Below are 27,249 nucleotides of genomic sequence, written 5' to 3'. Positions count from 1 at the left end.
GCTTGCTGTGTGGTAGCAGAGAGAACAGTCTATGACTACGGTGGCTGAAGTCTTTGACCATTTTTAGGGCCTTCCTCTGACACTGCCTGATACAGAGGTCCTGGATGTCAGGAAGCTTGGCCCCAATGATGTGCTGTAGTGTCTTGCGGTCGGAGGCCGAGCAGTTGCCATACGAGGCACTGATGCAACCAGTCAGGATGCTCTCGATGGTGCAGCTGTAGAACCTTCTGAGGATCCATACCAAATCTTTGTCGTGCCCTCTTCACGACTGTCTTAGTGTGTTTGGACCATGTTAGTTTGTTGGTGATGTGGACACCAAGGAACTTGAAGCTCTCAACCTGTTCCACTACAGCCCTGTCGATGAGAATGGGGCTTGCTCAGTCCTCCTTTTCCTGTAGTCCACAATCATCTCCTTTGTCTTGATCACGTTGAGGGAGAGGTTGTTGTCCTGGCACCACACGACCAGGTCTCTGACCTCCTCCCTATAGGCTCTCATCGTTGTCGGTGATCAGTTGTGTTTTGATGTGATTGTATATGGGGTTTTAATGTGCTGTGGGACATTGGGTGTGAGAGTGGAAATTGCAATTGTTTTTGTTGGATGTTTTTGTGCTAGTTATTTTTCCAATCTTGAATGCGGATCCATATTGCTCACTGCCCAGTGAAGCGACTGATTTGATCAAGTCCCTTTGAAGTAAATTACCAGGCTCCCGAGTGACGCAGCGGTCTAAGGCACTGCATCTTAGTGCAAAAGGCATCACTACAGTCCCTGGTCCGAATCCAGGCTGTATCACATCTGGCCGTGATTGGGATTCCCATAGGGTGGCGCACAATTGGCCCAGCGTCGTCCGGGTTTGGCAGGGGTAGGCTATCATTGTAAATAAGAATTTGTTCTTAACTTGCCTAGTTAAATAAAAGGATAAAAATAAATAAATAAAAAATGAGGATGAGATGAACTAGCCAGACCATTAAGACCGGATACCAGGAAACACAGTCGATACAGAAATCAGGGGTCAGCTACACTATGAACCAGACAGCTGCCCTTTAACCCCTAACTTATCTGTGTGAATGAGGATGTTCTCACCATAGAGATCCTATTAAATTACTAGAGGGGCCATGTCATAAACCCTCGAAGTTCCAGAATGCTAGTATTCTAATTCCTAATTCTATGGTTCACACTTTCACTAAAGGCTCGCTTGCCAGGGACAAAAATGTGAATATGGTGTCTGTCTACACAGACCAGAGAAATGGAAGGATGAATGATTCTCTGGCATTGCTGATCTATTTGACACATTTCTATGACATAGAAAGCCATACAAAAACAATAATGAGGGAAACATAAAATACATACCTGGTGAATAAGGTTGTCTTGACATACTTTATATGCATAGCATTAAGAAACAAATCAGTCAGACTAAATCAATCAATTACGTTCCCTTTTTTACAGTAAGTACAAGTGTTAACATCAGGAACAGACTAGAGTAGGCGAGTGAAAGAACAGTGATGATGGGTTTCGGGGTAAGTAGTACAAAATCCCAGATGGTGCGAAAACGGATATGTAGAAAAAGTAGTCAGTGGACTAGACTATGTAAGATGCGTTAGGAAAATAATTTGGGTTTTGTTTAATACAATAATAATATTTTTCATTTCACAGTCTTTCTGTATTCAAAAGGAAAACAGTAGCACTACAAGGATAGAATGACAGTTTCATCAGAAGATTATTTAAATTAATCATTATTTAGGGGAAATTTAATGGAAATAATCAACTATAGGACGTTATCAAGCACATAAAAATATTTAAAGTGTCTCGAGCAGTAATCATAGACCAAACTACTACAGTAGCTACATGCCTTACCACAGACAGACAAACAAGTAAACCAATTATAATCGTTAGCCAAATTATTATTATAAAGGTGAGATGGAATGTAATAACTGTGATAAATATCCCCAAAAGGCTCAACTTAGGATGCCTGGTACCAGATCTGTTTGTGCTGTATAAGCCAACTCCTACGGTCATTGTCAAGGCATGAAAAACTGATCTGGGACCAGGCTACAACTGAGGTGCAGTAAGGCTTTTCCAGTATGGGGGAGAAGTTCATGTCAATCACAATTTTAGGGAAGCAAAATTCCAAAAACTTAAAGCAGGAATGATAATAACTTAGAGGATTTGAAAGCATCATAAGTCATACGTGGGGAAAGAAAATATTACTAGGTCCCTGTATTAATACAGGAATGTCTCCATCTTTCCTTCTCATCCCCCTCTCCTTTCACGTCCTTCACTTTGGTAGCCTCGTAAACCAGACGTATCGTGAAGTGAAATAGAACGGTGGGCATGTCGGTCTGGTTACGAGGCTATCACTTTGGTCCCGGGACTGGGAATTTAAGCGGCGCTCGACACGGCCAGCTTCTTCAAGTGGTCCATGAACACCTGTAGACTGACGTCGTCTGTGAGGATAGGAGCTCCAGTCTCCTAGAGAATGAGAAGAGACAGAAATGTGATGAGTATGGTGAAACACTAGAGTAAAGCTTTCTTCAGCTGGATCAGATTCAAAATGGCCAGCAGAATAGAGACAGATGGTACATGAAGCGATACCACTTGTAAGACTAGAAAGAAAAATACAATTGATGAATCTCCAGCCTTGACATCACCTTTTTCCAAATCAAGTCCACAGCTGTTATTGTACATAAAAACTGGTTCTCAGTTTACGTTTCGAAGAATGAATGAATTGAACGTTGTATTACCTGTCCCCAGGAGTAGAGGTTGTTGTGTGTCTGGGAGGGGTTGACCTTGGACAGGAGGAAGCGGGCCTGGGACCCTCCGTGCTCTGTGTCGATGTACCGGGGCATGGGGAAGCGGGTCTGCAGGATCTCCTGGGCGTCATCCACGGGTGCTACCAGTAGATGCTTGAAGTTCTCGTACTCCGGCTGCTCCTGGTAACCCGCCTTACGCCACTGGGCGATGGTCTGGTGGAGAGATAGAGATACAACAGGGTTACAGTCATGGTAGGTTGTGTGTTGGTGTTAGTTGTATAGACCAGGGTTAGTTATGGTAGGATGTTGTGTGTTGGTGTTAGTTGTATAGACCAGGGTTAGTTATGGTAGGATGTTGTGTGTTGGTGTTAGTTGTATAGACCAGGGTTATTGTCATGGTAGGATGTTGTGTGTTGGTGTTAGTTGTATAGACCAGGGTTAATGTCATGGTAGGATGTTGTGTGTTGGTGTTAGTTGTATAGACCAGGGTTAGTTATGGTAGGATGTTGTGTGTTGGTGTTAGTTGTATAGACCAGGGTTAATGTCATGGTAGGATGTTGTGTGTTGGTGTTAGTTGTATAGACCAGGGTTAATGTCATGGTAGGATGTTGTGTGTTGGTGTTAGTTGTATAGACCAGGGTTAATGTCATGGTAGGATGTTGTGTGTTGGTGTTAGTTGTATAGACCAGGGTTAATGTTATGGTAGGATGTTGTGTGTTGGTGTTAGTTGTATAGACCAGGGTTAATGTTATGGTAGGATGTTGTGTGTTGGTGTTAGTTGTATAGACCAGGGTTAATGTCATGGTAGGATGTTGTGTGTTGGTGTTAGTTGTATAGACCAGGGTTAGTCATGGTAGGATGTTGTGTGTTGGTGTTAGTTGTATAGACCAGGGTTAGTTATGGTAGATTGTTGTGTGTTGGTGTTAGTTGTATAGACCAGGGTTAGTTATGGTAGGATGTTGTGTGTTGGTGTTAGTTGTATAGACCAGGGTTAGTTATGGTAGGATGTTGTGTGTTGGTGTTAGTTGTGCCAAGTAATCTCTTTTTTGTCGTTTGTGAGAAAAATCGAACATGTTGAGAATAGAGAATAATAGGAAGGACACAGTGAATGATAGGACACAGTGAATGATAGGACACAGTGAATGATAGGACACAGTGAATGATAGGACACAGTGAATGATAGGACACAGTGAATGATAGGACACAGTGAATGATAGGACACAGTGAATGATAGGACACAGTGAATGATAGGACACAGTGAATGATAGGACACAGTGAAATCTACTAATATGTATCCCATCATGCAGGTACATACACACGTCTTGTTTCTTGTTGTAATATTGATAGTGATTTACATTGTGGTTTATGCTCTATATGACGATGTTCAGTTTGAGATGCTAGGAAATAATAAATGATTATAATTATTATTACAGCACAGTAGTGGTGTTCCAGCTACTAATAGCTAGCATTAGACCACCAGCGCCGTTGTTTTCCTGTGTGACCTCTCACCTCTCCATGGTAGATGACCAGCTGGAAGAAGGTGTCCATGAGGAGGATGCGGTCTGGGAGAATACTGCCACTGTCCAGGAGAACAGGCTGTAGAACAGACAGGACACAACGGGATAAGTCTCACATCCAGTTTTTTAACAGAGAAAGCTAGTGTGGAACACATTGAGCATGTGAATATTTGACAAAACTAATTTGCCCTTAGGGAAATGTGACCTAATTATCTAATATATAGACTGGTTGTATAACATCAGAGTAGCTTGGAAAACAAATAACTAAGAAAGTTGATTAGAATTAAATTAAATATTTAATAATTGATTGGTCGCGTACACATTTTGCAGATGTTATTGCAGGTGCAGCGAAATGCTTATGTTTCTAGCTCCAACAGTGCAGTAATACCGAACAATACACAAAAATGCTAAACATTTAAATTAAGAAATATCAGTAAGAAATACAATGTAAAAAAATACTGAAAAGTTTTCTAGGAGCTAGAAAATGATCGTCCATGTCTTTCGGCACCATCTAGGACATTTATATAGATAGAGTGTGTGACATTAGTGTGTGTCCACAGTATTCGGTAGGGGTCTGACCTCCGGTGGTCCGTGGAAAGAGTAGGAGTACAGGATGGGCTGGATCATGATGAGAGACTGGGTCAGGTCCTGCCGGACAAAGTGGTGTCTGTAGTAGGAACACTCATCTGGGCTGTTGTTGAACACCTGCAGGAACGGCGACCGGCGCAGGTGGAACATAAACTACAGGGAGGATAGACACATTATTCTAACCATTATAATGAAATATGCTTTTTTTCTTATCGAAAAATATATATTTTTTGATATTTGGGATATTGCTTCTAGCATCAAATGTTCCTGTACACATCCCACTGAGGTCAACTAAACTAAGTGAAAGTTATGAGTATCTGTGCAATGGGAATATTTAAGATGAATAAAGTTAACGTTCAGTTTAGAGTGATTAACACAATGTTTAGAATATTTAGATATTTTCCATTTCTGTAATAAACATGATTTTTCAGTGTTCTGTTTGTGACACTCGGGTTGACGGCCACTAGACACAGTGCCGTGTGTTATGGATTCAACTCCTATCTGTTGACAGTGGTTGAAGCCAGATTGGAGGTACAAGGACACACTATTGTGTGATTCTGTAGCAACTGACAAAGTCACTGCCTTTTGTTTTCAACGTCATACAAGCCTCTGTCTAGTCTTAACAGTTGTCAGAGAAGGCCAATTAGACATTTTTCTCTGCTTCTGTGCTGGGTGGTGTTCGGATACAGCCGTTGACTAGTTTTTCATGTACATATATCCCATTTGACATAAGTATCTTATTTTTTGCTAAAGTTAGCGGTAAGCATGTATATACTCAAGTAATCATTCAGATCTCGACGAGCTGGTTAAATCTATTCCAGTTCTACTCTATTAGAAGGACTTGTATTGAAGGGCTCTTACTGAACAGCTCGTGTAGTTCCAGAGTGTACCACTAGGTGTCAGTCTTACCTGTGGGTAGAGTGAGAGGGACTCCGAGAGCTTGAAGGAAGTGGGGTCATCTTTGTTGAACTGACCGAATTTCTGACACTGTAACCAAGGAGACAAGACAAACGTCACCTTAGGACTTCAGTTAAGTGGTGTTACTTTAGTTTAGGTAAAGAACACAACTTCCGAACCGTCATAGGGGGATTTAAACTGTCAATTAAATATTATTCACGTCATACTGCTTGACATTCCAGACTACTCCTTTCTACATTCTTCTACAATGAATAAGAACAAGGAGACACAAGAATACAAAGGATTCTTCTATTCACAAATCACCCACAAGTCCTACATACATTCAGCTATGTGAAGAACAACAGGCTACTCTCTTGGAATAGCCAAGGTGGGACCAATGCCCAATGACATTACAAAGCCTGTCACACATTGGTCAGCCTAGCTGTCACTCACCAGGCGAATGAGCTGTCTGTCCAGCCAGCGCAGGACGTCCGGCCCCTCTTCCGACTCGGCCCTGAACACGCCCAGCCTGGCCATGATGACCGCCGACGCCTCCTGGTCGAAGGACGACTCGATGTGCTGGATCTGGGACTGGGCGTCGGCCCAACTGGATGGAGGGAGAAAGAGGGAGTGGACAGGTTAGGGGCAGGGCAAGACTGACGCACGTCCACCTCCAGTCATTTAACAGGATAGGGCGAATGTCAACATCCTCATTTGTACGGCCAATATTGACTTTGTGGTAACTCACTGCTTAAGGACAATGTGAGAAATGCGACGTGTACAAAATGCAGACTCTTGCAAATACGTAAGGGCTGTCAGCTCAGTAACACTTCCATCAAGAACGATGTAGCAGTTCTGCAAACTCACTTCCTGTTTACTATTTCAAAGCGAGAGAGAAGACTTACTTCCTGGCGACGGTGGTAACCCTGATCCTCCTCTGGGTGTTGGAGTGTTGGTACTGGGTGACAAACTGGACCGCTCCTCTACCACCCTGAGGGATTGGGGCGTTGTGCTGCACAGAGAAAGGTAACTACAGTAGTTAGGATAGGAGTACATTTAATATTGCTAAACATCCTGTTTGAATACTAAAAACCATGTCCTAAGTAATCACTGAGGAAAGAATGATGAATTGTCACGTTACAATGGTTTGGTCGACCCAAATCAATGACTACTTTGAGTAAGGATGAAATGAGGAAGAAATGAGATGTGTTTGATCAAAGGGAGTGTGTTTACCTGATTGACGACCTCGAAGTACAAGGCCAACGTAGTGGAGGGACTGAGACTGCAGATTTTCCACTGGGTTGTTCCTCCAACACCTACCTCCTGTAACAGAGACAGAGCCATTGAAGTCAATGGAAAACATCTTCCCAATTCACTTCCAGAGGGGAAAATGCTATTAGAATATAAGGTTGAACAATTCCGCAAAACATTCCTGAAATTCTGGAAAAGCTGTTTCTGGATTTTTTTTTTTTAACCCCATTTGGATTCTGTATGGGCCTGAAAGACTCACGTTCTCTGATATACACGGTCCCTTAGCGTTGAGGGAGACACAGGGCCCGATGGCCCCCGATACCTTCAGCTCCCTGGACGTCTTGACTTCCAGCGTGCCTCCGAAGGCCATGCGGAACTCTCCGTTGTAGTCCTTACTGAAGACCCTCTGGAAGGTCTGCTTGAACAGAGAGGTGTTGAAGGAGTCGCCCATCGCTATGTGACCTCTGAGAGGAGGGAAACAGGGGAGGAGAATATTCAGCTGCATAATTCCATAAGTAACGCTGAATAAATCGAATATAAATACAAAACGAAAAGTCAATTTGAGCTAGTGAGGATGAAGTCTCTGGAAAAGTCATTCTATCGAATGTAGAGGAATTGTACGAAGGTATTTCTTCTTTAGATAAAATAAAAGCTTCAGTAGACAGTCCCATCACCAGGGACATGAGGTATTCAGGGTAACTATGGGAATCAGGATATAGGTCAGTCGTAGGTAGATGGGGATGTATAGTAGACTAAGGAAAGGACCGTAGTAGATAGCGTGCCATAATTACCTAAGGGACTATGGCTGCGTTTAGACAGGCAGCCCATTCTGATCTTTTGACTAATCAGATCTGAAAAGATCTCAGGTGATTGATCAAAATACCAATCGTTGCAAAAGAATATCAGAATTTGGCTGCCTGTGTAAATGCTAATATATCTATCTATATCTATCTGAGACTGGTACTAACCCAGTGAGGTTGGACAAACATTTCATCTCTAGAAGTCCGGTCTGATCCAAGGCACAGGCGTAGATGTCAATACTGTGGCCGTTCACTGCCGCACGGTTCGCCAAGGCTTCGTAGTACTGAATAAAACAAAACAAGGGAACAGTTTGCAACATATACAAACAGTGCTGTGTAGCACCTTGAGAACTCTTTGGAGCATCGGTGTCCATGAACATACCTCAACAGAAGAGGTATGAAGAGAGAAGAGAGCGCAAACTTGAGCGAAATATTTGACACATCGTGAGAGCTTGACGTGAGTGAAAGAAAATAATTAAGCTAAACTATATTAAGATAAAAATTGCTTAAGTTGTTTCATCTATCTTAGCTCTAAAAACTAGCGTAGTCTTAAAGATGGAATCCGCAGTAGAGGGAAACAGTGCCACTAGCCGCCCCAACACCATTGTTATTGTTGCCGAGCTAAGGAGTGTCGCGCAGCATGGTAAAACAAAATTGCACCAGTGGAGGCTGCAAAGGGGAGGACGGCTCATAATAATGTCTGGAATGGAGAGAAGGGAATAGCATCAAACACATGGAAACCATTTGTTGATGTATTTGATACCATTCTACCTATAACGTTCCAGCCATCACCACGAGCCCGTCCTCCCCAAATAAGGTGCCACCAACCTCCTGTGAATTGCACCACATATTGTGTTCTATCGTGCGTGCAATGATGTCCGAGGAGAAAAATACCTGTTTGTTGTTTCCAGTAACTTCTGTTGTAATATCGCAAACGGACGTGGCAGTTCCACCAATTAAGGATTCCAGCTTTAACTCTAAAAACTAGCCCACTAAGGACAAACAGCTACAAAACAACGACTTTTACAAGATATAACCAACCCACATACAAGTTATTTTTCACAGTGTCCATGTACAACACGGGCCAATAAAACTTCCATTCTACGCTATCCATTCTACGCTATCCATTCTACGCTATCCATTCTACGCTATCCATTCTGTTATTCTTGGACTGACCTTGGTGGCTTTCTTCAGATGCCGTGCGTTGTCCTTGGTGATGTCATGCCAGGAGCGGATGGGGGTCTTGAGTTCGTCTCCCACCACCATACCGGGGCCCTGGGTGGGGGGTCCGCCCGTGAACATCATCACACGGGCCCCCGTGTTGGGAAACGTACCCTGGGGGTGGAAAGATGGTGGCTATGCTCAGTATGATCAAGATTTTATTTATTTATTTGATTACTTCAACCATAAATATGGTATTTCTGACTGAGATGTGACTGCCGACACAGAACCTGCCATTAGGTTATTGTAGTCTGATTTAACTGAATGTATTGGGAATATCCAGGTGAACAAAAACGGTAGCAATCGTTGATAACAGCAATCTAAACCACGTGGGTTTTATAAGTGGGAACAGGGAGACACCTCCAGAACAGAAGCAGAGAAAATGTCTAACGGTCTTCCTGTAACCTCTACATTCTAATCTCACAGCGCCAATGTTCTGTAAACACCCGCTGAGAGGCTTGTAGGAAGTCGCAACCTCAGCCGCTACAGAATCACAGTGTCCTGTGTCCTTGTACCTCCAGTCTGGCATCGCCATCAACAGATATGACAACAATCCAGAACATTCACTATCAATTCTAGTGACCGCCAACCCGTACACAAATGACTGTCCCAAACAGAACACTGGATATACTGTGTATTACATGAAGGGAAAACATACGCTAAGCATCGTGTTAATTACTCTTAACGGAATAATTTCCCCGTTACAGTGACATAACATGCTACCGTGTTTCAGCCCAAGTGATTTGACTGTGAAATTGTATGCAAATGCTCCCTCAGTCACGGTAAGGATTCACCAAACTACCGATATCCCTTCAAGAAACTCATTCCTATTAAGTTACCATACAGACCAGAGGCCGGTTTCCCCAAAAGCACCTTAAGTCGAGGTTCATCATTACAACCATCGGAATGGATGAAGTTAAGACTTCAGATGATTTTCTCTAATCATTACATTATCAGTAGACATCAGCACCGGAATGGATGAAGTTAAGACTTCAGATGATTTTCTCTAATCATTACATTATCAGTAGACATCAGCACCGGAGGACAGGACAGCAGAGAACATAGCTGTTCTAATACATACCTACAGCATGTTAGTTGTGTTACCAGAGAGAGGAAGAGAGGATAGTGGAGAGAGAGAGAGAGAGACCTTTGACCTAAGAAAGTATGAGTGGTACTATTGGCAGACCTAACTGAAGAGATAATGTCAGTGAGAGAGAGTGAGTGAGTGAGTGAGTGAGAGTGAGAGTGAGAGAGAGAGAGAGTGTGTGTGTGTGTAAGGTTAGTTGAAACCTGTGACTTGTCAGAGGGTAAAGTTCAGTTGTCTTAAAGGTCAGTTGTCTATGTGGACTACATAGAATCAGGTTATTTGTACACCGCACAAAATGTGTACATAGGACTGTGTGTTTGTGTAAGTGTGTGTAGCTGTTATTACCTCCAGCAGGCCCACGGCGATGGACAGTGCTATTCCAGTAGACCGCAGTGGTCTCTTCCCCTGTAGTAGAGGCCAGGGATCTCTCTGCAGCTCTCCCAACAGGTCTGTCAGGTTCATGTCTACCTTATGGACCGGCTGCAGGAACCTACAGGTGGCGGCTGGATCCTGAGGGGCCACGGGACGACCAGATGCCGCTGGGTTCGTCAGGCCTAGCATCTCCTGAAAGAGAGAAAGAGAGCTATGAGTTCTCATGGACTTTCAACGACGGTATTGTGGAATATTGCATGGCAGCCTAAGAGTTTTTCTTGTCCTGGCCAGTCTCTTGACTGTATTCTATATAGGCCTAATGCTCTGACTGTACACCATATCATATACATTTATACAGCACTGTATTTCAAAGTACCTCTGACAATGTTTTGGAATATTACATGACAGACTAAGGGAGTTGTCCCTGTCAGCTGTATTCTGTATAGGCCTAACGCTCTGTTTCTGGCTGTTAGGACCCTAGGGCTTTTTTTCTGTATGGAACACTACCCCTGTAGTGGCATAGACCCATTCTATGTCATTCAGTGGCACCCGGCTGTCTTTGACCTGTATCCTGTCCCCATTCTACTGTTTTATTGTCATTTAATTTCCAATTGATACAAGGACACCTAGACATGATCATATGACAAACGACCACAACAAAGATCCTATTCTATTTCAATGGACAAAGCAGACTGTGACCTAGATCAGGGGTCTCAAACATACGGCCCTCGGGCCAAATGCGGTCTGTGAAAGAATTAATGCGGCCCGCGGTTGTCGTCATAAATATAGCCTACAGTCATCTTAGTACAACTAATCCAGACCTTTTCCCAAAACTAATGAATAGATTTTCAAGACTACTTGCCTTTCCGTATGTAACAGTTACTGACTGACCTGGATCTGCTTGGAGGAAAGCTCCTTGGTTCCTCTGAACACGTAGCTCTTTGCAATGCCCTCGCAGCTCAGCTCGTGGACCTGCACCATGCGTCCGAAGGTGATGAGGCCTACCAGGGCGTTGGGGGGCAGCAGGGACAGGGACATCTGCAGGGACTCCTTCAGGGCCTGCAGGTCCTCCTCCTCCAGACACGTGTCCACCACGTACAGGAAGATGAGCGGGGTCGGGGGGCCGCGCTACATTGGTGGCAGAGACGGGATTGGAGAGGTTATTTTACAGAAACAAAGTGCTGGGTCTTTAGTTTTGAGTTGACATGGTTTTTCTATGTTGCAGTGTTTTGAGTTCTTCCATGTTGGGATGGTGTAACATGACATGTGATACACTTTGTGGTCAAGTGACTTTTGCAACCCGATGTCACTTTGTAAATTGACAACGTCCGTTACAATAAACAGCAAAGACGAAGACTGTCTAAAGAAATGATGAACTTAAAAGTGATGGTAATGTCATGTGGTGTGTACATTTTCCAGTACATTCTTTGTGGCTGGTAACTCAACTTGAGGATTAAAGAAACATTCATATTTGATGAAGCAATTTTGTGTGTTGAGACGTACAACTACGAAGCCAGGCGCGTGTACAGAACAGTGTCTATGTGCAAAGTTCATTGATCTCTATGTAGAACTTCACGTGTTTACCTGCACTATGTACTCAATGGTTGAGAACTGTGGCATGAGCTCAGCCGGCTGGTTTACGTCCGATATGCCGGCGTATGACGGGGGAAACTGTGAAAGAGAGAACGAGAAGACAAAACTGGTTAGCAAGCAGCTTCACCTGCTAAAGGAATATAGATGGGCCACTTTAAAGATATTCCGATTACCACCAGCTGTGTTCCTTTGTGGAATATGACTAGTATAAACACAGGAATGTAGGTAGGCCGCCTACAGATATGGCTCTTATTATAGGTCTAAATGGTACATTATGCACCTCGGTATTCTATGGTGGAATAGTGTTTGGGCCTACAGCTCAGTTTAGTCCATTGTGGTGTACTCACTGGGTTTCTTTGGAAGCAGAAGTTGCACGCCCATATTTTGGCTCGGTAGTCAACTTGGCTACAAGGGGGGGGGAAAGACAGAGCTACTTGGATACAGTGTACAGCAGCAGTCAAACAGACCTGTCACCTAGCCTAAGGCTTTAGGCGCTTCTAGAGCGTTTGTACATTGGATTGTTAAGGTGTGGATAGGGTTGATCCACCACACCTGTCCCTGAGTGATATAGCTACACCTAAGCATTCCTAAAGATATCACCAACTAAGTTTTTAATCCCTTTCTTCTCCTACTCTTCACCCGAGATGTAAGTTCTCAGAAGAAGAAAATGCTGAAGATGAAAACAAAGAGATGCCATGTAAGTCGCTGGACATAGCTTAGCTTTTAGCTAAGTGCTTGTAAAAACGTCAAAGCAAACACTCAACAAGCAACCATTAAAAACACTCACTCAGCCTAAAACAACAACATTCACCTCCACTACTCAAATACTCACCATAGCGGGTTTAGTACGGCCTTGCAGTTGGCCCTGCTACAGAGGACCGGTTCGTACTGCACCGGTGGCAGGTCTGGCCTCTCCTTGAGTGGGGTGAAGAGGCAGGAGACAGGCACTACCAGCCGGGTAGCTTCCAGCCTGCTCGAGGGCCACAGGTTCCAGCTAAAACGCACGCCGTCCCGATCCTCATTCTGTTGGATAAACTCCTGGTATGTCGCCATGGCAACTTCAATGGGAAAAAAAGTGAAGAGATTCTTAAACTCGTCTGGTTAAATAAAGGTTAAATAAATAAATAAATATGGAGAGAAGTTAGTCCGATAGCTAAACTAGCTCTAGTTAAGGACAGGTAGTCTGTCTTCGCTTCTCTGAGAGCTGTTTGAGTCTGGAGTTCGGTGTGAGTTACTCTCACTTATCACTCTTGTCATGGCTTTGTTCCAAGTTCATAGGTGGAGGCCTTTGTGGAATATGGATGACGACGATGTTCGTCATCAAAACCTGTTTGGCATGTTTTGATACTTAAGAATCCCTGAGCTAATTTTGAATCCTACGCAAACGATGTAACATTTCAGGGACGAGTGAGACTTAGGCTTATATGCCTCGGTAGGTATGAACGGCAGTAACCAGATGCCTTAGATTTCTATAGCTTTGGAAGTCCAGACATATGCTGTGTTTTGCACAATCATGTGACATGTACATTTTTTAAATCTGATCTTATCTAGAAATGAGAAATACACAAAAAATGTAATAAATTGTCTGATGATGGCATTGGAACATCTGACATGAAAATAAAAAGGGACCTTTTGAGTTCAATGGAAAAGCATTAAAGCTGCAATTTGGTAAAAATACAGGCATGTCACATGATTGCACAAAACACAGGGCCCTAGTTATGGAATGTTATGGAACGTTTCCTTGTAATGTTATGGAACAGACAGACCACCACTGCTTGATGGTGTTCTGACACACTTATCAAGACAGAACGGTCCGTTCCAAACCATAGTTCACTTCAGCTATCAATTCAGACATTAACAAAAATGACCGCGCACACGCACCTCTCCACTCTCTCATTCTGCATCAAACAACTCTACCAGGTGATTGACAGCTGACCTACAGGACCCTTAACTCGAAGTAGCATCGATCCATTGATTACACAACTGAGTGCTTACATGGACAGACTAAAAACGGTCTCTTCTAGCTATGCTATATACTGGCACATCTTAGCTATTACTGGCCATTACTAGGAACCAAATGATCATCTTGGCAACATTTAGCTACAAGTATGTTGTAGTAGTTAAATGGTTAGACAGGTATCACAAATCACATTTTAGGATCTCGTACCTGGTAGAGATGCCTTCCTGAAAGGAGGCGGATGCTAGTAGCAGCAACAAGCTAGTTAGCGACAGGTTCTAGTTGACGTTAGCTAGAAAAATTGAAATCTTAGGTAACGTCAGTTAGCATTTTATCAAATTCCGTGAGTGTTTCTAAAGTCAATCTGCCATCGACATATCATGATAACTTGATATAAAACACGATCGTACAAGTTAAATTAACGATACAGATGTTAACTAGGCTAGCCTTGCTAACGGACTACCCCGGTTTTTAGTCGGCTTTTTTCCTGGACTAACCACCAAGGAAACGCAAACAGAATGGCCTACCTAGACACTTATCATCAAATTGATGCAGGCAGATCAGACGAAGAACCATACCTTTTATACAGATCCGGTTAGAAATCCAGACGAAGGTAAATAAATATTAGACTAAATAAATCGGATCGTTTCAGCATTTAGCTGATAAATACCGATGAAGAATCTGAGGGGGCAACTCCCGGCCGGTGTTCCTCTTCTTCAGTAGAATGACGTGTTACTACATATTCTGGCCCTCGTGTCCATGACGTCGGATACAAGCACGCACACGAGGATCATGGGAAATGAAGTCCTGAATTTATTATAGGCCATAATAAAGATGACGAAATGCTGTAGCCCATGGCTTTTGATCTGTAGATGGCGCTGGGTACCAAAGCATACCCATCACACCCGCATCATTTGATGGAGACACTTGGATGGAGAGAGAGTGTGAGAGAGAGAGTGAGAGAGAGAGAGAGAGAGAGAGAGAGGAGGTTCTGCTAGTCACTGCAGTCACGCTCTCTCCCTCTATTCACGCGCAGTGCACTTGCCTGGCGATGCTACAGCGGTTCCTCCTCCCTTATGTATTGGACTGTACAGCTACAAGAGGCGGGAGGTGCGCATCAGCTACCCGCCGAAGCTCTAAATGTGGATGCATTCAGGTGCAAACTTGCATGAACTAAAAAATAGTCCATGCGGGGGTTTCGGGATGTTAGATAGCTGCACATAGCCTTTTCTGGGGCTATATTTCACTGTTGGACGAGGGAGTCGGCGGAGTCCTCAGCTGTTGCATTTGGGGGCTGAAGTGTTCCCGAGCACAGAGAGAGGTCAGGCAACTATGCGATTTGATTTCGAACGGTAATTCCGGATCAGTTTGACTTGTGCGGCTGATGCGAGCGGAGGTTGACTGTCAGTGCCCTCTGAGTTGTATTTCAAGCCTGTTGTCGCCGGTATTCCCGACAACGGAACCGTAGGGATGGAAAAAGCTAGTCAGCCACAGCTTTCGCTGTCCATAACGAAGAGTGAAAGTCCAGCGGAGGACATCTCAAATATACCGGACGAGGACCTTCTCAAGTGGACCAAAGAGGATTTGGTGCGGCGGCTCCGGCGGTCTGAAGCCGATAAAATGAGCGTGATACTGGACCACAGCAATCTGATCCGCGAGGTCAATCGCAGCCTCCAGCTGCACTTGAACGAGATAAGGGGGCTGAAGGTGAGGAATGGGCGCGCACGGCATTTCTAAAACGATGAGATCATAGTTAACGGCGGGGAGGCCGCACTGGCGCACCTGAGCGCGCACAGCATGAGAGGGTGTTCGGGGTTGAGTTTGCGCTTTCTTTAAAGGGTGCCGCTGTCCACATGATGAAATGGAGGCAGGATGTATATGAGTTAATTTCATTTTACACTCCCTGTGCATGTATCTGTGAGCGTGCATGTGCCTACTTGTGTGTGCATCCATCATCTTACATCAGAAAGCATAGCGAGAAGGCATCTGGGCTGAATGTCAAGCATCATCATTTTCCTCTCTTTCTCACTCACCTGTTGTCTTTAATCTCCTTTGCAAAAGCTTTGGTGTGTAGGACGGTGGCACAACCTTGATGCTTGCTCTTGGTATATCATCAACACATTCTACTAGGCTACAAGAGTAAACCTATTTAACCCAGAATACTCATTCAACTCCCCAAATCTATGACTTCTCTCTCCCAAATCTTGTTTGGTGCAGTGTAACTAGCAATAATAATCCTGGCATAATCTTATTATTTCTCCAAGCTACATATACTTGACTCAACATCCTCCTTCAATACTCGGAGCGTCATTAAAATGAGATAGGAGCGACTGAGATGAAGCACATGGGGATGGAGGAAGGATCCTTGGCTGCTTCAGAGAGCAGACCCACAAGCCCAGCCCGAAGCACCATGGTACCTAATTAAACTACATGTGCTGGAGGGTCTGAGGAGTATGTTATTATGGATAATTAGAGGAGGTAGAGAACTTTGGGCAAAGATGCCATCATGTTGCAAATGAGAGAGAGAGAGAGAGAGGAATGTTCTGGCCTGGTGCTTTGCTTGCCCTCCCTCCCTGGCTCCCTCTCTCAGCTCACTCACAGCCAACATTTTCACATCCATATTTATCTAATACAGAGGTTTATGAGCAGCTGAATTTCATTTTTATTTGACTCTGTCTTTGATTGACATATTAAAGCGAGGTTCCCTCGAATAAGAGATTTCTATCTCAGTAGGACCTAGATAAGAGTGAATTAATAAAATAGCACTAATGAACACTTCTCACCTCTCTTTCTCCACTCCACTCCTCTCATCTCCTCTCCTCAGGACATCAACCAGAAACTGCAGGAGGACAACCGGGAGCTGAGGGACCTGTGTTGCTTCCTGGATGACGACCGTCAGAAGGGCAAGCGGGTGTCAAGGGAGTGGCAGCGACTGGGGCGCTACAGTGCCTCCATCATGAGGAAGGAGGTGACGTTGTACCTTCAGAAGCTCAAGGAGCTGGAGGTGCGGCAGGACGAGGTGGTCCGGGAGAACCTGGATCTCAAAGAACTCTGTTTGTTACTCGACGAGGAGAAAGGAGGAGGTGGTGGAGGGGTGGGGGTTGGTGGAGGAGGAGGAGGAGGAGGGGGGGGAGGTTGTGTGGTGGGGGTGGCAGGAGGGTGTAGGAATTCTATCGATAGCCAGAGTAGTTTGTTGCTGGTCCCCGGGACAGGGTTGTTGATGAGGGACGTGGGGGATGGGAGTAGTACGTCTAGCGCGGGGAGCGCCGACAGCTCCGATCACCCCCACCACAAGCAGCTCCACCTGGCTACACAAGCCGGTAGCCTCGGGGGCGGTGGAACTGGGAGCCCGGAGCATCTCCAAAATCCCCGGGCTGGCAGTGTGAGTGGAGAACGTGAGATCCCCTCCAGCCCTGAACCTCCTCATCCTCAGGGCAGGCACCGTAGCACCAGCCTGGAGTATCCGTACACCATGCCCCAGCTCTGCCGGCCCCGCTGCGGCTCCATCTCTGTGCCCGACCACACCCGCTCCATGCGGGGGCTCAGCCCCGAGAAGTACGGCCGCAACGTGGGACGCCGGAGCCCCGAGTCCCAGCACCCATCCACCAAGCACCACCACCTCCACGGCTCCGACCTGCTTCTCTCCCAGAAACAGCAGCACCTCCTGGGGTCGGGTCAGGGCGGCAGCGCCGGGGAGCTCTACCAGAGGCACCACAGGGGGAGCATCGGGGGTGGTAGCTGCTGTGGAAGCCCCGAGCCTAGACAGGCACATCTAGGGTTGGGGACGCCAGAGCACCAGCACCATGAGAAGGGCTGTGTGATGTCGGCTGGGGGCAGTCCAGAGACTCACAGGCACCAGTATAGTGGGAGTCCAGACCACATGAAGTTCGGCAGCCCTGGGAGAGAGGTACAGAAGAGACCGGCCACCGCTGAAGAGCTGTCACCGCATCACAGAAGCATCTACAATGGTATGAACGGTAGGTGTTATAAGACTGGTATAAGACTGTTATATGACTGTTACAAGGACTGTTATAAGGCGAGTATAAGAATACAGGAGTTAATTGAGATTTCAAAGAAGTACTCATTCACATACAAACATTACGCACGCGCACACACACACACACACACACACACACACACACACACACACACACACACACGACAGACAGACAGACAGACAGACAGACAGACAGACAGACAGACAGACAGACAGACAGACAGACAGACAGACAGACAGACAGACAGACAGACAGACAGACAGACAGACAGACAGACAGACACATATACCAGGGAAGTACTGTAATCTGAAATTCAGAAAGTAAACTGAAATTCCAATTAAATAATTGAATAAAGGGCATTTATTTTCAATGACTTTTCAATAAATGAAAAACTAGAAAGATATATACTGCTCAAAAAAATAAAGGGAACACTTAAACAACACATCCTAGATCTGAATGAAAGAAATAATCTTATTAAATACTTTTTTCTTTACATAGTTGAATGTGCTGACAACAAAATCACACAAAAATAATCAATGGAAATCCAATTTATCAACCCATGGAGGTCTGGATTTGGAGTCACACTCAAAATTAAAGTGTAAAACCACACTACAGGCTGATCCAACTTTGATGTAATGTCCTTAAAGCAAGTCAAAATGAGGCTCAGTAGTGTGTGTGGCCTCCACGTGCCTGTATGACCTCCCTACAACGCCTGGGCATGCTCCTGATGAGGTGGCGGATGGTCTCCTGAGGGATCTCCTTCCAGACCTGGACTAAAGCATCCGCCAACTCCTGGACAGTCTGTGGTGCAACGTGGCGTTGGTGGATGGAGCGAAACATGATGTCCCAGATGTGATCAATTGGATTCAGGTCTGGGGAACGGGCGGGCCAGTCCATAGCATCAATGCCTTCCTCTTGCAGGAACTGCTGACACACTCCAGCCATATGAGGTCTAGCATTGTCTTGCATTAGGAGGAACCCAGGGCCAACCGCACCAGCATATGGTCTCACAAGGGGTCTGAGGATCTCATCTCGGTTCCTAATGGCAGTCAGGCTACCTCTGGCGAGCACATGGAGGGCTGTGCGGCCCCCCAAAGAAATGCCACCCCACACCATGACTGACCCACCGCCAAACCGGTCATGCTGGAGGATGTTGCAGGCAGCAGAACGTTCTCCACGGCGTCTCCAGACTCTGTCACGTCTGTCACGTGCTCAGTGTGAACCTGCTTTCATCTGTGAAGAGCACAGGGCGCCATTGGCAAATTTGCCAATCTTGGTGTTCTTTGGCAAATGCCTACCGTCCTGCACGGTGTTGGGCTGTAAGCACAACCCCCACCTGTGGACGTCTTGCCCTCATACCACCCTCATGGAGTCTGTTTCTGACCGTTTGAGCAGACACATGCACATTTGTGGCCTGCTGGAGGTCATTTTGCAGTGCTCTGGCAGTGCTTCTCCTGCTCCTCCTTGCATTAAGGCGGAGGTAGCGGTCCTGCTGCTGGGTTGTTGCCCTCCTACGGCCTCCTCCACGTCTCCTGATGTACTGGCCTGTCTCCTGGTAGCGCCTCCATGCTCTGGACACTACGCTGACAGACACAGCAAACCTTCTTGCCACAGCTCGCATTGATGTGCCATCCTGGATGAGCTGCACTACCTGAGCCACTTGTGTGGGTTGTAGACTCCGTCTCATGCTACCACTAGAGTGAAAGCACCGCCAGCATTCAAAAGTGACCAAAACATCAGCCAGGAAGCATAGGAACTGAGAAGTGGTCTGTGGTCCCCACCTGCAGAACCACTCCTTTATTGGGGGTGTCTTGCTAATTGCCTATAATTTCCACCTGTTGTCTATTCCATTTGCACTACAGCATGTGAAATTTATTGTCAATCAGTGTTGCTTCCTAAGTGGACAGTTTGATTTCACAGAAGTGTGATTGACTTGGAGTTGCATTGTGTCGTTTAAGTGTTCCCTTCATTTTTTTGAGCATTGTATATTTCGAAAGGTTTTACATTTCTGAATTTTAAATTGAAATCACTTCCTGAATTGACTGGCTTCAATTTAAATGGACCCCAACCCTGACACATACAGACCCTTATACACTGACTGCACAAAACATTAAGAACACCTGCTCTTTCCGTTACATACAGTAGACTGACCAGGTGAATCCAGGTGAAAGCTATGATCTCTTATTGATGTCACTTGTTAAATCCACTTCAATCAGTGTAGATGAAGGAGAGGAGACAGGTTAAAGAAGGATTTTTAAACCTTGAGACAATTGAGACATGGATTGTGTACTGTGTGTGTGCCATTCAGAGGATGAATGGGAAACACAAAATATTAAAATTCCTTTAAACAGGGTATGGTAATAGATGCCAGGTACACCGGTTTGTGTCAAGAACTGCAACGCTGCTTGGTTTTTCACTCTCAAAAGTTTCCTGTGTGTATCAAGATTTGTCCACCACCCAAAGGACATCCAGCCAACTTGACACAACTGTGGGAAGCATTGGAGTCAACATGGGTCAGCGTCCCTGTCGAACGCTTTTGACACCTTGCAGAGTCCATGCCCCGACAAGTTGAGGTGTTCTGATTGCAGAGGAGGGATGCAACACAATATTAGGAAGGTGTTCCTAATGTTTATTATACTCAGTGTACATTTCTATACTGTATGCGCACATCACATATACCTCTGCAGACAGTCAGTACCAAAAACATCTACATTTTTCATTAGCTATGTGGCTCATAAAAGTAATTTAATAAAGGTTTGCTCAGAGAAATAGAGACAGAGAACAAGAAAGAGATTGAGAGATGTAGTGAACTGATGTAATTAAATTAGAAAAACTGACAAGAACTCCCCGTTGCTGTGATTAGAATCCATTAGATTTGTATAACCATATCTCTGGAGGTATTGGATGAGAATTGAAGGGTGCTGGGAATAGAGGCTTGATATGAATGAGGTTGAATGAAGCTTGGATGTTTCTAATGGAATCCAAGGCGGATCCAAATCAACTGCACTTAAAGGCACACTGAGGTGTAGGGTATAGTGTAGTAAGACGTTCTCGTAATAAATAATTCCCCTAACTTCCCCTCCCACCTCCTTTGCCGCCTCCACTTCAACTGTTCCACTAACATACTTCCTCGTTCTGCCAAATCTGCGGTGGTTTCCACCCATCTCATTGGGAGATCCGCAGGTCTTAGGGTGTCAGGGAGAGAATATCAAAGTACCCCCTTGGCTGGTGTTTGAATACCCCATGGTGGCTGATGAGGATTTCTCTAGCTGAGGTAAAAGTGCTGAGTGGCTCTGCTTGGCAGAGAGAGGAAGATAGGGATGAAGAGGACAGAGGGGTAGCGAGAGAGAGAGAAAGGGGAGAGAGAGAAGCCACAGGACATTTTCCGCAAGGTGAAATATTTGCCTTACTTTGCAATATAGAGCAAAACATATAGAACCGTAGCATACGTATTATCTACATGTTAGTACAACTAACCACTGTCCCCAAAATAGGCTAATAACTAGAAGTAGTTTCCTACAAAGTTTGCCTTACTTTGCAATATGGACCTAACCATATGATAGATCCGTACAATCTAGATTAGAAGAACTAACTACTGCTCAAGAATACGCAGGACTGAAGTAGAAGTGCACGTTTGACTAGTTTTGAACTTTCATTTGCCTTACTTTGTAAAATGGAGAAAAATACATAGGCATAGAACTATTTTATCTAGATTAGACCAACTAATGCCCAAATAAAGCCTAGACTAGTAGTAATAGTAGTATTAGCAGTAGTAGTAATAGTAGCAGCAGTTATAGTACAAATAGTAATAGCAGTAGTAGCAGTAGCAGTAATAGCAGTAGCAGTAGTAATAGTTGTTGTAGTAGCAGCAGTAGTATTAGTAGTAGTAGTAGGAGTAGTAGTAGTAGCAGCAGTAGTATTAGTAGTAGTAGCTACAGTAGCAGTAGTAGTAGTAGCAGTAGTAGTAGTAGTAGTAACAGTAGTAGTAGTAGCAGCAGTAGTAGCAGTAGCAGCAGCAGTAGTAGTAGTAGTAGTAGTAGTAGTAGTAGCAGCAGTGGTAGTGGTAGTGGAGTGGCAGCAGCAGCAGTGGTGGTGGTGGTAGTAGCAGTGGTAGTAGCAGTAGCAGCAGTAGTGGTGGTGGCAGCAGCAGCGGTGGTGGTGGCAGCAGCAGTAGTGGTAGTAGTAGCAGTGGTAGCAGTAGCAGTAGTAGTAGTAGTGGTAGTAGCAGCGGCAGTGGCAGCAGCGGCAGCAGCAGTAGCTGGTGGCAGCAGCAGCAGCGGTAGTAGTGGTAGCAGTAGTAGCAGTAGTAGCAGTGGTAGCAGTAGTGGTAGTGGTGGTAGCAGCAGCAGCAGTGGCAGCAGTGGTAGCTGGTGGTGGTGGTGGTGGCAGCAGCAGCAGCAGCAGCAGCGTGGTAGTGGTGGTCGGCAGCAGTGGTAGTAGTAGTAGCAGCAGCAGCAGCAGCAGCAGCAGTAGTAGTAGTAGTAGTAGTAGCAGCAGTAGCAGCAGTAGTAGTAGTAGTAGTAGTAGTAGCAGCAGCAGCAGTAGTAGTAGGAGTAGCAGCAGCAGTAGTAGTAGCAGTAGTAGTAGTAGTAGTAGGAGTAGCAGCAGCAGTAGTAGTAGCAGTAGTCGTAGTAGTAGCAGTGTTGTACACCCCAGGAGTTTGGTGGCACCTTAATTGGGGAGGACAGGCTCGTGGTAATTGTGGGAGCGGTATCAGTGGAATGGTATCAAATACATCAAACACATGGTTTCCATTTAATTCTCTCCGTTCCAGCCATTATTATGAGCTGTCCTCCCCTCAGCAGCCTCTATTGTTGTACACATCCTCCACTGGTTTTGAAATCTAATTTGTCTTACTTTGTAATGTGGAGCAAGAACATAGAACCATACTGTCTAGATTAGATTCATATTACTTTCCCAATAGGCATTTTAGGCAGGCTAGCTAATAGTAGTGTAGAACGTTTTCTACTCATTTAGAATTCTCCATGGATTTTGAAGGATTAGGTTTAAAGCACAACTTTGAATTGGATTATGTGTTTGGATAGTATTAGCTGACTGCAGTTGGGCACTCAGTAGTACAGTATGTACTGTGTGTGTCTGTGTCTGTGTGTTTCTGTGCACGTGTGTGTAAGTGTGTGTCTGTGTGTGTGTCTGTGTCTTTGTGTGGACAGATGCGGCGGCTGTGTACAGAATATTACCACCACCAGTCTTAGTGACAGCGAGCGTCCGGTCATTTGTCACTGTCTGTCCCCAGGTCATTGTCAGAGGGCCACAGTATAACCACTGACCTGAGGGTCACAGTATACCCACTGACCTGAGGACCACAGTATACCCATTGATTTGAGGGCCACAGTATACACACTGACCTGAGGGCCACAGTATACCCACTGACCTGAGGGCCACAGTATATCCACTGACATGAGGGCCACATTATACCCACTAACCTGAGGGCCACAGTATACCCACTGACCTGAGGGCCACAGTATACCCGCTGACCTGAGGGCCACAGTATACCCACTGACCTGAGGTCCACAGTGACTCCTATATAATGTCTGTTTCTGTCCATCATTTATATCACCTCCTGTTTTCTGTACGTCATGGAGACTTTACCATAGTCATACAATCAAGAGTTTTGTGTTGCTCCTGAGGGACAGTCATTTTCTGCATGTCACCTCTTCTCTTCATAATGAACAATAGCCTAGGCTCTATATTCCACATTCAGAAAAGGAAGTGTGTATATATATATATATATATATACATTTTGCTGCAGTGGTATGACTATGTCACGATGGTTACTCTGAAACTCAATCCTGAGGTGGTCTATGACCAGTACCTCCTGACCATGTGATCTGATCAGGACACACTCTGGGCCAGGTTATACGGGCCTGGTTATGAACTATAACTAAGATCTCTTGTTTTTTTACACGATGTTTATTGTCATGAGTCTTGTCATGAGATTTACCCTTAAATAGGCCAGCTGCAAAGTCAATATTGGCTATATTGTAAAAAGTTATGAAAACAAAAATGTGCTTTTTGGTCTTAATTTAAGGTTAGGGTTAGGCATTAGGGTTAGCAATATGGTTAGGGTTAAGGTTAGGTTTAAAATCAGATTTTATGACTTCATGGCTGTGCCAGCTAGTGACCACTCTGCAGAACTGCCTCCAGAAGAATATTCATGACGAAAAATGTTAACCTGCTGTTTTTACAGTGCTCTTTAAATGCCACTCACGATATTACCTCTGAAAATCTATCTGTAATGGAAGGCTATCTGAAACACCTTTGTTACAACACTACAAAGGATGGGTTGGAAAAGTCTAGATAGTAACGGCTTGGCAGTGTTAGAGCCTCATTATGTTCATGTACGTCAGTCTCTTCCTGCTGCCAAAAAACACAGAACAAACCTTTTTGGAGGGTGGAATGAATTGTGTGTATGTGTTAATGCGTGTTTGTTCTGTGATGATGTGGTGTACTCCAGGCTGAGTGTGTGTGTTTTTTGTGACGGTTGAGTGGTGTACGCCAGCCTGCATCGTCGTCATGGGATTATCCTCTAAGCGGTTTACACATCATTATTTCATTTTTTTGAAGTGTGTGTGTCCGGTCTCCGCTGCCACAGTCCACACACTCACGCATGTGCGTGGGCAAACACACACACCCATGTAGACACGCACACACACACACTTTACAACAAGCCAACCGGCCATGCAAACAAACGGTGAAAGTCTAAATGCAATCCCATTTAAATTGTGGAATCTGGGCTGGGTGAAATCCCAAATGAAAACACAACAGGCATTGACCTAGACAGCTCTTTTAATGCTCTCATCTGTTGTTGCTTATTTTAGGACGTTGTCTAAATCACAGCCAGCCGCTGTTGTGTGTGTGTGTGTGTGTGTGTGTGTGTGTGTGTGTGTGTGTGTGTGTGTGTGTGTGTGTGTGTGTGTGTGTGTGTGTGTGTGTGTGTATGCGTGTGCATGTGTGTGTGTGGGCTTGTGTGTGTGCGTGTGTGTGTGTGTGTGTGCGTGTGTGTGTGTTTACAGTGTCAAAAAAATAAATCCTCACAAAAAACAAGCAGGTTCTTACTAGTGCCTATTAAAATGAGATTGATGCCCCAACCTTCTTTTATTTGTGTTGTCACAACATTGTCACATGGTAGTGTCATTATAAACAACCTTCTCACAACCTATTTGCAACGTTGTGACAACTTCATTTGTTAGTAGGGGCGAATATTATTTATGTCAGAGCATTGGAATGATAATTCAATTCAATGATATAGTAGTCAATCATCAACCTGGGTTGAATTCGCTACTCACCAAATGGGCGAAAAATGGGTGAAACAGGGAGGGACAGCCTGAACTTGTCCAATAGGAAGCTTGTTTTTGTTTTCTGTTGCAAAACCTTTTGTTACGGTGTATCCTAATGAATTATGACCCTGATGTAGCCTACCACCAGACATCTCAGACAGAATGACTTTGCAGTATCACATTCAGTATGTGGATTGACATGCAGCATAGTATAGTGCTGGCGGGTCTTCTCCATCCATTTAAGGACAGATAAGTGTGCGGCTAAATCGTGTTTTCTTCCTTGGTAATCACATGTTCTGGATATTGGCTTAAGCTGCTCAGATGATCAGGAGAGAAAGGCTGTGGGAGAAAAGGGTTACAGTGGATGCATCCAAAATAGCACCCTCTGCCCTATATAGTGCACAATGGGCCCTGAGTAATCAAATCAAATCAAATTGTATTTGTCATATGCACAGATGTAGACCTTACAGTGAAATGCTTACTTACAAGCCCTTAACCAACAATGCAGTTTTAAGAAAATCCCTAAAAAGGTAAGAGATAAGAATAACAAATAATTAAAGAGCAGCACTAAATAACAATAGTGGGGCTCTATACAGGGTGTACCTGTACAGAGTCAATGTGTCAATGTCCGGGGGCACTGGTGTCGAGGTAATTGAGGTACTTATGTACATGTAGGTAGAGTTATTAAAGTGGCTATGCATAGATAATAACAGAGAGTAGCAGCAGTGTGGGAGTGGGGGGGGGCATAGTCTGGGAGTTTGGCTGGGGGACTTGGCCACTTGGGCGCGACAGTCTATGACTAGGGTGGCTGGAGTTTTTGACAATTTTTAGGGCCTTCCTCTGACACCGCCTGGTATAGAGGTCCTAGATGGCAGGAAGCTTTGCCCCAGTGATGTACTGGGCCGTACGCACGACCCTCTGTAGCGCCTTGCGATTGGAGGCTGAGCAGTTGCCACACCAGGCAGTGATGCAACCCGTCAGGATGCTCTCGATGGTGCAGCTGTAAAACATTTTTGAGGATCTGAGGACCCATGACAAATCTTTTCAGTCTCCTGAGGGGGAATAGGTTTTGTTGTGCCCTCTTCACAACTGTCTTGGTGTGTTTGGACCATGTTAGTTTGTTGGTGATGTGGACACCAAGGAACTTGAAGCTCTCAACCTGTTCCACTGCAGTCCCGTCGATGAGAATGGGGGCATGCTCGGTCCTCCTTTTCCTGTAGTCCACAATCATCTCCTTTGTCTTGATCACATTTAGGGAGAGGTTGTTGTCCTTGCACCACACGGTCAGGTCTCTGACCTCCTCCCTATAGGCTGTCTCATTGTTGTCGGTGATCAGGCCTACTGTTGTGTCATCAGCAAACTTAATGATGGTGTTGGAGTTGTGCCTGGCCGTGCTGTCATGAGTGAACAGGGAGTATAGGAGGGGACTGAGCACGCACCCCTGAGGGGCCCCCATGTTGAGGATCAGCGTGGTGGATGTGTTGTTACCTACCCTTACCACCTGGGGGCGCCCCGTCAGGAAGTCCAGGATCCAGTTGCAGAGGGAGGTGTTTAGTCCCAGGGTCCTTAGCTTAGCGATGAACGTTGAGGGCACTACTGTGTTGAACGCTGAGCTGTAGTCAATGAATAGCATTCTTACATGGGTGTTCTTTTTGTCCAGGTGGAAAAGGGCAGTGTGGAGTGCAATAGAGATTGCATCATCTGTGGATCTGTTGGTGTGGTATGCAAATTGGAGTGGGTCTAGGGTTTCTGAGATAATGGTGTTGATGTGAAAAATGACCAGCCTTTCAAAGCATTTCATGGCTACAGACGTGAGTGCTACGGGTCGGTAGTCATTTAGGCAGGTTATCTTAGTGTTCTTCGGCACAGGGACTATGGTGGTCTGCTTGAAACATGTTGGTATTACAGACTCAGACAGGGAG

General features: G+C 45.0%; 2 protein-coding genes across 5 annotated transcripts in view; one reads left to right on the top strand and one right to left on the bottom strand.

The window, feature by feature from the left end:
* Positions 1 to 1,356: 1,356 nt before the first annotated feature.
* Positions 1,357 to 14,807, bottom strand: LOC106588882 (SEC23 homolog B, COPII coat complex component). The gene is made up of 17 exons (XM_014178395.2): positions 14,610 to 14,807; positions 12,907 to 13,132; positions 12,422 to 12,479; positions 12,066 to 12,152; positions 11,373 to 11,609; positions 10,455 to 10,673; positions 8,978 to 9,136; positions 7,970 to 8,085; positions 7,261 to 7,465; positions 6,984 to 7,073; positions 6,656 to 6,762; positions 6,204 to 6,357; positions 5,763 to 5,840; positions 4,845 to 5,006; positions 4,258 to 4,344; positions 2,740 to 2,961; positions 1,357 to 2,467 (listed from the first exon to the last, which is right to left on the bottom strand). Exons 2-17 carry the CDS (start codon positions 13,125 to 13,127, stop codon positions 2,378 to 2,380), a joined length of 2,292 nt encoding a protein of 763 aa, XP_014033870.1. The 5' UTR covers positions 13,128 to 13,132; positions 14,610 to 14,807; the 3' UTR covers positions 1,357 to 2,377.
* Positions 14,808 to 14,825: 18 nt separating this feature from the next.
* Positions 14,826 to 27,249, top strand: part of LOC106588849 (coiled-coil domain-containing protein 85A) — a 30,621-nt gene continuing 18,197 nt past the window's right edge. For 2 of the 4 annotated variants that reach the window (XM_045707298.1, XM_045707296.1), the window contains exons 1-2: positions 14,826 to 15,738; positions 16,856 to 17,999. In XM_045707298.1, the coding sequence (XP_045563254.1) occupies positions 15,502 to 15,738; positions 16,856 to 17,999 (1,381 nt within the window). In that variant the 5' untranslated portion in view covers positions 14,826 to 15,501. Of the gene's footprint in view, positions 15,739 to 16,855; positions 18,009 to 27,249 lie in introns of all 4 variants that reach the window. The other 2 variants (XM_045707297.1, XM_045707294.1) reach the window with 1 other exon arrangement.

This window comes from Salmo salar, chromosome ssa02, assembly GCF_905237065.1.
Source record: "Salmo salar chromosome ssa02, Ssal_v3.1, whole genome shotgun sequence".
NCBI classification, from domain to species: domain Eukaryota; kingdom Metazoa; phylum Chordata; class Actinopteri; order Salmoniformes; family Salmonidae; genus Salmo; species Salmo salar.
The sequence above is the reverse complement of the archived record's forward strand: the minus strand, read 5'-3'. Positions and strand labels throughout refer to the sequence as shown.